Here is an 11,047-nt window from a genome sequence, read left to right as displayed (position 1 = left end):
GCAAGTTGACTCCATTCTAAACATTCTAGGAATAAAATAAAGTGGGGTTTGTTGGTCCACGTCATTGACTGTATAAGAGATCTGGACAGCATGAGTGTGGTTTCACCCATAGAAAACTGCTTACTAATGATTCCAATGAAATGAAAGCTATTCAGTCGCCATTTTTCTGGAATAAAGACTCTATCATTTGGATCCAAACGACGTTAGTAATCAGTAATTGGTCCAAGTCAGTCTGAAAAAAGAACATCCCTCTAACAATACACCAGTTTAAACTCTAAAAAAATATTAAAAGTTAGGATTTAAAGATAAAACTCTATCCTTCTGGTTGTCATAAAAACACAATTTTCAGAACAAATTTGTTATACTTTTTGCCACGGCGACAACAGATAAGGTGTTTGTCAGTCAAAAAAACAGGATTTTTGCTGGAGCCAACCCAGCTACTGTTGTCAATGGTAGGGTATACCCTGAAGAGATCACTAGGGCACACTCTTACATGCAATTAAGAAATACCAACTAACCTATGAAGCAGATTTTTGAACTGTGGGAAGAAGCCGAAATGCCGCGAGAAAACCCACACATGCAAAAACATACTAGCTCCACACGAAAATCCAACCAGGGCCTTCTTGCTGGCACCACCGTGCAGCCCTGAATTCCTCCAAAGATCCAATTTGTTTATATTATTGTGGAAAAAAAACCAGACTTAAATGATTGACCTTACAACCAGGACTCGAGAAAAAAAAATCTGCATTTAGTAATACAGCCCAATACTTGTGGTGGCAGCATCATGGTGTGGGGTCATTTTTCTTAATGTGAATACAGAGATTTATTTAAAACTGTCATACAAAAGGTTCATTTATAAGCATCAATCATCTTCATCACCCTTAGTCAAAGTCACAAGTCTGATGGTTTGATTCCTCAAGAGAGTCTCAGCAGTGAGTGACCGTGACTGTGTCTTTGCCCTTTTCTGTCTGCCAGGTCTGAAGGAGAGCATGCGACAGGCTGAGCTGAATAACTGGTCCCTAGATGCAGACCAGATGGCTGACCTGTGTTCTTCAATTAACCAATTCTTCACAGCCACTGGGATCATCCCCCCTCAGGGTGGCTCTCACCCTCAACCTCAGGTCCAACACTCACCGGCAGCGTCGGCAGCGCTGCACCCCGCTCAGCCCCACGGAGCCATGCATCCAAAGTCCAGCCTTCACAATCAGCATGGGCAACACAACCAACACATCAGTGCAGGTCAGTCCACACGGCAGACTTTGCAAAACCACTAATTTCAACAGGCAACCTCTCTGACCTCTGTGGAAGTGAAGCCAGTAGCTGCATGAAAAGACTTTCACGCTCTGATGGCAGGTTTTGTTTTGGAAAGCAGAGCATAGTCATTCACAGGGAAAAGACATAGTAGAATGAAATAAAGTAAATGATTGTGGCCTGTCATCAGGATCTCCTGAAAAAAGAAGTCATATTTTTTATCTGGTTTAATGGAGTCAAACGTTGTGCACATAGCAGCTTGAGTTCTGCTGGGATACTGATCTGAGAGTCACTGGCCTTTATTCTGCTGGTCCACAGGGAACATGTACATGGAATCCAGACAGAACATTTCTTCTGTGATGGGCCCTCCTGGATATCCTCACATGCGCCATGTGACCCCCAACATGACAGGTGACTCCTGCCTTTCTCCTCATGGTGGTGGATGAAAGTGCAAGAAGTGAATACATGATATGATGAATGTTTAACTTTTAGAAAGCTCTGAATATTCCATAAAACAGCTGAGGAACAAATTTTTGTTTAATAATTCTACTAAATTGTGTTTATTTAACTAAAACCAAAATTCACAGAAAACATAAAACAGTGGGATTAAGAATAAACATTTTTATTAGGTTCTAGTTTTCTCTGTTCATTTTTCTTTCTGAAGTATTATTGTTTTTTTAACTAGTGCCTATCTTACTGCTGCACGTAAATACTCATCAGTCTAGTTGATTAACTGATGTTTAATCACTCCTGAAGTGTATTCAGTCCCTTCTCCTTCTTTTTATTTATTTTTTGGATCAGGTCATCCCAGCCAGCTGGGTCGACCCCAACAAAACCCGCTGCAGTCAGGACACTTTCAGGTGAGGCACATGCTCGCTGCAGACGACATCCAGAACGACTTCGACTGGGACTCCATAGTCTAAGCAGAACTCCGGTTGGTTCCAATCAATGATCCGAGTGGGATGAACTTCGGGACAAAAACATTGTGGGGTTTGAACCTGGCCGACCCGCTCTGAACTCGAATGAAGACAATCTAACAGAAAGTAGGAGGAACATTTTTTTAAGTCAAGCTGGCCTTTTTTTTTTTTTACTATATAAGTGGCTGACGGTTTATGAGACAATCATAAAAAGAGAGATGGGACAGGCCTGATCTGCTTGGGCTCAAGCCGGGATGACAAACATGTCCTCCGTGCCAACAGGGTTACACGTCGCCAAGGTGTTGTCCAGTTTGTGAATCGTTTTCCTCTGTTCTTTATCGGTTTTCCTGCCACAAGTTTGCCCCTTGTCTGCAAAGTTTCTCCACCTTTTTTTCATGCAAACGAACAAAAGATATTCAACCTTTTCTCCTTGAATATGTCGTTTCTGGAGTACAGGCCCTTTCTATGCTGCCACACAGCTCAAAAGCTGCTAAAGTGATGAGTAGAGCACCACCTGCTGGTGGGAAAGGCACAATTTAGTTCCTGTCCTTAAAAGGGTCTCTTTCTTGATTTTTTTTTTTAATTTTATTTTATTTTAGTGGTAAAATTACATTTTAAAACATCCTCCCTGTTGTTTTCACACAGTCCCACGCGACAGTTTATCGTGCTCAGGGTGGAACGGTCACACACACATCTTCCTGTTTGTCCATGTGAGGTCGACAGCTGTATGTGTTGTGTGGTGCTGTAGGTGTTCGGATCCTGTTGGCTCACATCAGCTGTCTTCAGATCTATAAGCTAAGTCGCTAAATACTGCAAATTAAAAAAAAGTGAGAAAAGTTAGGATCCACATTTCAAACTTCAGCAAGTTCAGGAGAAAATGCATATCATTTCTGACAAGCTTGGAAGATAAAGATGCCACTTGGGGAAAAAAACACAAAAAAACAAGCAGTTTTTGCACAGTAACAAACTGAATGGTGTCTAGTCAATAAAAAAGAAACAAAAAGTTCACAAAAAAAAGTTATTTTTATTTCTTTGTTTAAAAAGAAATTGAAAAAATAAAAAAGCTCACCTAGGGAGCAAAGACAAATGTTTAATGTTTTGTTCACTGTGATGTTAATTTTGTGTGCGTACAAGTGTGTGTAGTTGTCTCTGATTTCATTTAGCGCGCAGCGACAAAAAAAAAAAAAAAAAATGCACATGAATCAAATTAATTGCTATTTATTTACACTTTAAGCTGCCATTTTTCCTGGAGTGAAAAAGAGGATCTTAAAATGCTGTTTGCTTGGAAAATCTCAGTGATTATTCAGGTGGCTAAAATAAGTCTCACTGAAGAGAAAAAAGAAAAAAAGAAGAAAATACTGCTTATTACCATTTAATGCTGTAAAACAGTGACCAGCCTGTGTATATCCTCTGTGTTTGTGTTGTTGTCCTTGTAAATAACAGTAAGTTGCGCTTCTGTTTATCCCCAAAACCCAGACTGATTAAAAAAAAAAAATCTGAAAATGTAGACGGTATTTTGTTACTTGCCCTGCAAGAGATGCATTGTGTACATATTTTCATTATATTGTAAATAGTTGATTTAAAAAAAATGACATTTGCATTTTGTGAGTCATGAATATTAATGTGTAAGGCGATTTAACGGTTCAACTCTGTTTAAGTGTTTATTAAAATGTCATGAACCATTTTTACTGCTCTAAACCTGCATGTGATGCTGTTATTTCCTCACTCTTTACATCTTTTGCGTGTTTTATAGACGATTTTTATGATGCAGCACAGGCTGCCGTCTGACACCTGAACACGACGGGCTACACTGGAAAAAGAGGATCCCTAAAAATGGGAAATGAGCTCCAATCTTAAGAAGAAAATCACAGTTAAAATAATTGTTATTAAAATGATCTAGGCATGCAGCAAGTAATTGATTTTTTTAATTTTAATTTAATTTAGAGACTTAAACATCAAAATCTAGAAAAAAAGAGTTCCACACAAGCATTCAAAAAAAGAAAACTAAGCTCACAATTGCTTAAAATCCGAAAATATACAGTAATATATAAAGTATTTTTGCCAGTTCTAAGCAAATGGGTTTTATTTTTTATTTTTTGTTTTTATGTACTTAATTTTAGTTTGGGGTAGTAAGTGGAAATGACAATGTGAACAAAATGAAAAAAAAACATCTTAGTACTAGTTGGACCATTTTAATAAATCCTCATAAAATCTGAGTCTTAGAACATAAATCTAAATATTTGTTTCTAAAATAATGACAGTCTAACCTCTCAACATTTATTGAACTTTCAAATAATATCCTTAAAATGGAACTAAAAATGAACAGCAGGTGCTGGATCTGCTAACAGCTCCAGTCTACTACTGGTAGCTCACCTGACTCACAGGAAGTCAGTTCTCAGAGCCACTCCTGACACATATCCACTCATTTTATCAATAAAACTCACTCCACCAGGAGTTAGGGAATGATATTATCAGACAAAATGAATCTGCAATGTCAATCAGGTGTGGATCAGGTGTGTTTAGCTAATAAGGAGCTTCAATGACAGGTTGGTTGGAAAACTTGTGGCCAACCCTTGAAGTTTGGATTTGGACATCCCTGATCTAAAACATAAAGTTGTAATGGATCTCTGTTGTGTCGGCTCACGGGCTGCAGACTTGTGAGTCAACCCATGGCTCCAAGTTGTGACTCCTGGCCCCGTGAGTTGACCCTCCTGTCGTGACCCTTGACCTCTTGAGTCAGATGAGCTACCTGCAGTAGGTTGAAGCTGTTTGCAGCGCTTCCTGTTTCTCAAAAACTGTGTCTGAATTCCTTCACTACTCACTATATAGTACGTTTCTAGTCCTGCTGATTCTACAATTCCAAAATCGAGTGGTCTAGAAATTTCGCAGAAGTCTTTGCAAAAAACCAGAGTGCATCGATGCTCACAATTTTTGGGAAAAAAATTGTTTAAATGTAATTTTTTGATAAACCATCTATATTTTGAATTGAATTGAAGAAAGTGGAGTCATAAATAGTCATCGTAAAATCTTCTTTTTGATCAGATTTTCTCTTTGTGAAATCAGTGACATCATACTTGCCGTTTTTAAAAAAAAAAAGTAGTGAGCATAGTGTCTAAATTGCTTTTAAAATCCAGGGCACTAGATAGTCCTGTACTATATAGTTTATTAGTAGTTAGGGGTTAGGGTGGGAATTCAGACATAGCCAAAATTTGATTGAAATTTTGAAATTTTAGATATTTTGAGTCTTAAATCAAGTTTTTCAAAAGTTTAGAACATTTCAATTATATTTTCTTATTTTTTTTTTACCTAGCTCTTAATGAGAAAAAAAAATCATGATTGAACTGATTTTGAGAAAAGCTTGGAAAGACGTGGAGCAAAAAGAAGTTAAAACAACTTCAAACTTGGTAAAATATCTTGAATGTCTTAAAAAAGTTTTAAATCTTCAGTGTCCGATCTGACTGTCAACGTTGAACTCAGAGAAAGTTTTGCTTCTTGATTTCTCAGAAAACTTGTCTCCGCTGTGGTTGGTCGCCCCGCTTGCAGCTTGTTGTCCAACAGGTGTCAGGCTTGTGTCAGGCTGCGTTTCTCTTTGTCCCGTGTGAACTCACACCACCCGGGCTCGCTTACATGAAAGCCACACGGCGTTCTTACTGTAATAGTAAATCCCTCTTTTGAAAAGCAGCAATCTCAGATGAAGTTTAAAACTTTATTTGTACATAAGTGCTTTACAAAAACTTTACAACACACTTTTGGAGACAGTGGATGAAAGCAAACACTTAATTCTAATATTCCACACTTTATTGCTTTAATTGTCTGATTCTGTTGAGCGGTCAGTATCTGTGCTGCCATGTGTGAGTACATGCTGATACTGCAGGGTTTGCCAGCCTGGCTGTGCAGTCCAAGGAGAGACGGCATCTTGGAATGGGCTGGACTGCAAGGGCTCAAACTACCTTATCGCCCCTATCCATAAGAGCCTCCTCCCTACCCAACCTGCTCCTTTCTCCCCAGCCCGCCTAGCCCACCAGTACCAGCCCCCCTCCTCCATTTTCAGTTACTCACACACCCTCATTTCTCCTCTCTCTTACTGTGAGCCATTCGTTCTGCTCCTTACACTTCCTCAAAGTGGTCCTCTCTTTCCTCTCCACATCCCTCCACCTCTGGTTTTCTTTGTTTAACTTCACTCTCCACAACTCCTTCCCTCTGCTGCTCCGTCACTCTTCCTTCAAAAGATTTTATTCTTGAACTTTTTTTGTTTTGTTTTCTTGTTTTTTTTATTATTATTATTATTTTGGATCATCCGTCTGTCCTGTCTGGAGTGTGTGCAAGGTCTCCCCTCTTTGCTCTCCACGAAGGAGGAGTTCCCCAAGACTTTGACAGGAAGCTTGAAGAGTTTACACCAAAATGAAAGTCCAGCTGCTGCTCCTGGTTGCCCTGGCTGGGCCTTTCTGTGCCGTCACAAGTGCAAGTAAGTGTTCTCTTTATCACTGTCCAGGAGCACACTGTGTCCCCTTCTCTGCCTCAGCCTCCATGTGCTCTCACTACACCACTCTTTGTCTGCTGTAATCCCCGCTGATTGAACAATGACACTCTGGAGAGTAGATCTAAATGCAGGCAGAGGAGGTTTCATTTTAATTTTTGTCACTAATCGACATTTACTAATAAAAACATATTTATCTATTTATTTTAAATCTTATTTCGAAGTTACCCCTCAGGCTTTACCAACAAAAGAGGGCCACTCCAAATGTAAACTTTTATGTGATTTTATAGATAAATGTCCCTTATTTAGTCAATTCCTTTCATTTTTTTTTAAATGTTTCCCACCATACGAGAGGAAATGATTCATTTACAGACATGAGGGACCGATATGATGTAATAGCAGCCTCATGTCTGGGAACTTTTTGCCCTGCTAAGGAAAAGAGAGGAAAATTACTCCGGAGAGTCAGGAAATGAAACAGAAAATGGGCGAAGATGGTGAAGCCCGCTTTTTTTCCCCCTATTTTCTCGTCTGATTGCTCAAACTCATGGGCAACGTTGGGAGAGGTGGCCGGCAAAAATGGGTAGAGGAGGGGGTGTGGCTGAGGGAACAGCAGGCCTGGCTTTCATGTGAGTATTAATAGTGAGGGACTCTATATTTTAGGCGGCCATATGGAAGCCTGAAGACCGGGAGAAGTGATGATTTGAAGGAGGTTTCCTCCTCTTCCGGTGTTTTTTTTTTTTTTTTTTTACCCAATCTTTAATGGGGTCTGGAGCTTTATCAGAGCCGCCATCTCTGCCCCAGCCGGATGAATCTTAATCCCAGAGTTTAAGTTAAACAGCAAGGAAATAAAAAAAGAGTGGGTTTATTTTCAAACCTTTTCTGATGTAGGTAACTGTACGTTTTAAACTCCTAATCCTTCTGTCGATCCTTTAGGAAAAACACATTCTTACTTTACAAGACAGATCTTTGAAGTTTATTGTGCTCGCCTCCTGTTACCCCACCACCACGCCCTCACTCTTCCTCCTAATGAGTTTTGTCTGCCGCGCTGGAGCAGTGACATACACATCACATCTGGCTGCCGAAAGGCTGGGGTCAATGCCCTCTTTCTCCGTGCCTGCTCTTAGAAATGACTCAAATGTTGCGCTCATGCTCCAAATATGAGACACATGAGGTGCCACGAGGCACACGTTGGGACGGTTTCATTTTGGGGAGGGTGAGGAAAAAAAGAACTTCTTAAGCTACATGAGAAAGAGATCAAGACAGGAGTTGGATTGAGTCTCCCTCTGTTTAGACCAAAACCAATGAATCCCACGTGAGCGTGGACGCTCATTGTGGGCTAAAAAATATTCCACTCTGGTCTGTTTATCATTTCAACTCCCTGGAGCGTAGGCACTGGCAGAGTATTTTTAGAGGGTCTCGCTGGCTAAGCGGAGGAGGGTATGCGATACGGCACCCTCCCTGAGAGGGGCAGGGTGCCTGTATCTCTCATTTCCCTTCTTCAGCGCCATGAAAACATTCTTGATTCCAAAGGTGGGACACGCTGTCACTCTGCTCACATGGTGTTTCCCTCCCACACGGGACTTCGAGCTAGCACACACAAACACCAGCCTGCGCTGGCAGCTGATTACTATCACCCAGGAGGATGGAAGCTGTTACTCCCTCCTTTCCTGTCTCACTCTGTATATTGTTGTACACCTCCTTAACTTCCTGCAGTTTAATGTCAAGCAGGACGGGTGCCTGTTTGCCTTCCCTTCCTGTTTATCTGCATCTTTTAAGACCCACTTCAATAAAAATGTAGCATGTTCTTGTAGCATTTTTCTCATGACGGAGGATAAAAACTGCATTTCTGAATATTTGTTTATTCAAATTGCTGTGAATCAGGAGCAGACAGAAAAAGCAGTTGGAAAAAGCCTTAGCAGTGCTCCCTGCTCCACTGCATTCTAATGCATCCACTTGCAGACAAATAGATCCTTATTCGCTTTCATTGTCCTCGTCCGATCTGGCATCTGGCTCAAAACTGTCCGTCTGGTAGAGGTTTGAATCTTGAGGCACCTCACAATTCGATTCAATTCAACAGGCAACAATTTGATTCTGAATCAATTATTAATGCATCATTTTTTATAAGTGTTTTTCTTTACTACAAGAAACTAGACTAGGGGTGTCAAACATACGGCACGCAGGCCGTAACCGATCTGCAAGACGATTTTGTTGGTTCTTTAAAGAAATGACTGCAATGCACAATTCCGCCACTTGGAGGAGCGAAGGAAACGCAAGACCACATAACAAAAGATCAAGAAATAAACACAGTAAACAATGTAATACGTGATTAGGAATTTTTTTCCAAAGGAGAAAAGGACAAAGCAAAAACAAAGCTACAGATGACTAGTTTACCGTAGCTTATTTTGCTATTAGGTTATTGGTCCGGTTCACTTGAGATCAGATGGATTGAATGCAGCCCCTGAACCAAAATGAGTTTGACACCCCTGCCCTTGACCAATATCCTTTTCTCCACCAAAGTGCATTTTTAAGTAAGGACAAGATCAGTATATTTAACTTTTATTGAGAACATAAAAATTCTGACATGAAAATATTTTGTTTGATAATAAAAAATCTTTTACAGCATCAAAGGGAAAAATGTTCCCTGAACTCAACAACCTTAAATAAGATGTTACGTTTAACGCTCAAAAGCTCTTTAACTCACGTCAAACAAACTAAATAGTGTCTAGTTAGCCTACATTGTTAATTTGCAAATTTGTTGTGTTCCCTACATATTTAATTTTGGTGTGACATAACTCACACACTTATATACGATTGACCCACAACACTATGAAAACCAAAATGCTTCCAAGCGGTCGCTTTAAATGAAGTTGGGGCCTGTCGGATGACGAGATCTAGAAGGTCAGCCATGTTTGTGTCCTCTTCTTAAGTGAAAAACGCTTTACGTTGAGTTCTGTTTGTTACTTTTACTTTTACTTTCACTGGTAATGCCAGGTTGTGGGTGTGAGAGGTGGTAAAGGGTGTAAACGAAGAGATAATAAGAAGTCGAAGGAGGCTTTCTCCATCCCACCAGTCCTGCCTTCAACTCAAAGGCGTATTTCTAATCAAACTATGTCCTAGAAAATTACCTTTTTTTTTTTTTTTTTTTTACAATGTTGGCTAGAACTTCATAATCATTATTAAAAATCCACTCTGAACTCTTTTAAGATAGATTAAAAGATGACTTTTTTGAGAAACAACAAGAATTTGTTGTTACAAAAACAAAATTTGAGTACTTTTCTTGCCCTTAAACCCATTAGAAGTTTATCTTCCTCTCATAGCTCAATGTTGATGACGCAGGTGCAAACATGTGCCGCATGAACTCTGTGGCATTCCCAACTCGCTCGGATGATGTTTCAAGCCTGCTTGACTCTGAAATAGAAGCGGGCGAGTGTTGGTGGTCGCCGTGATGTAATCAAGGGGGAGGGAATGAATCTGAGTTCAGCGCTCATAATGTGAAAGACGCATCGGAACATCTCTCAAAGCAGGATCTGTCACTCACTCCGCTTTCCCTAATGGATCCACGCAGCTCCCCTTCAGAATAACACCGGCCCACCACCTCACCCCGGCTGCCCCCTTCCTCCCTTCTGCCTCTTTCTCATCAGGGACCCGGTCTTATCAGAGGTTTCACCGGCAGCAAACCTACCCTTGGGGGGAGTGGGAGGTAGACAGGCGAGAAGCAGATTAAAAGGAGACGAGAGGAGAGGGGATGCTGCTTCCAGCGGGGTTACTCTCTAATGCAGCTGCATTAACCCAGGAGGGTTAGCTCTGTGGGAAGGAAACACTACCATGAGTTAATTGTGGGAACTGTACACATAATGAAACAATTGTTAGTGGAGGTTGAAGGGCTGATTACACTTAGTGTGCAGCTATACTCTGTGAAGCGCAGAGCATTTTATCATCTCTCACAGACTGAAACCCCCTTCAGTAGTCCACCACAGAGGAAACAAATGTTTTGTTATATTTACCCCGACTGTTGCTAATGAAGGCCGGCTATTCAGAGCTATTTCTGCCCTCACAGAGTATTCTCTATTATTACAGATATTTCAAGGAGCCGGATAAAAGCAGATGGCGAGAGCATGATGTCAGCGGCTAAGTTTAGAGGACTCTCTCAGAAGGAAACTTTTGGAGGGATTAGTTGATTTCTCCAAACAATTTCAGGCCACGTTTTTTTTTTTTTTTTGTCAGCAGAAAGCTGATTGCAGACTATAATTTTGGTGCCACGCTGAAGCCTGCCTCCTTCATTTTCCGAAGCGCTGCTGTCCGGGACGAACTTTCAGTTGTGGCCAGGAGCATTTTGAACATTGTGAGAGGAGCAAGGATTATTGGAGGGAAATTATTAGGTTGAATCCAGCCTGGGTTATAT

At 40.6% G+C, this 11,047-nt stretch overlaps 2 protein-coding genes across 4 annotated transcripts in view; both read left to right on the top strand.

Annotated features, from left to right (window-relative positions):
- LOC112159136 (forkhead box protein J3) overlaps positions 1–3,866 on the top strand; it is an 85,302-nt gene extending 81,436 nt beyond the window's left edge. For all 3 annotated transcript variants that reach the window (XM_024293027.2, XM_024293025.2, XM_024293026.2), the window contains 3 exons: positions 976–1,239; positions 1,570–1,662; positions 2,053–3,866. In XM_024293027.2, coding sequence (XP_024148795.1) covers positions 976–1,239; positions 1,570–1,662; positions 2,053–2,174 — 479 coding nt within the window. In that variant the 3' untranslated portion in view covers positions 2,175–3,866. The remainder of the gene's footprint in view (positions 1–975; positions 1,240–1,569; positions 1,663–2,052) is intronic.
- Positions 3,867–6,434: 2,568 nt separating this feature from the next.
- si:ch211-156j16.1 (uncharacterized protein LOC564557 homolog) overlaps positions 6,435–11,047 on the top strand; it is a gene marked incomplete at its 5' end in the record, with an annotated part of 9,945 nt that continues 5,332 nt past the window's right edge. Inside the window, 1 exon segment of the mRNA XM_024293024.1 lies at positions 6,435–6,633. Coding sequence (XP_024148792.1) covers positions 6,570–6,633 — 64 coding nt within the window.

Source organism: Oryzias melastigma, linkage group LG7, assembly GCF_002922805.2.
Source record: "Oryzias melastigma strain HK-1 linkage group LG7, ASM292280v2, whole genome shotgun sequence".
Classification (NCBI taxonomy): domain Eukaryota; kingdom Metazoa; phylum Chordata; class Actinopteri; order Beloniformes; family Adrianichthyidae; genus Oryzias; species Oryzias melastigma.
Note: the sequence above shows the minus strand (reverse complement) of the source record. Positions and strands in the feature narration are given on the sequence as shown.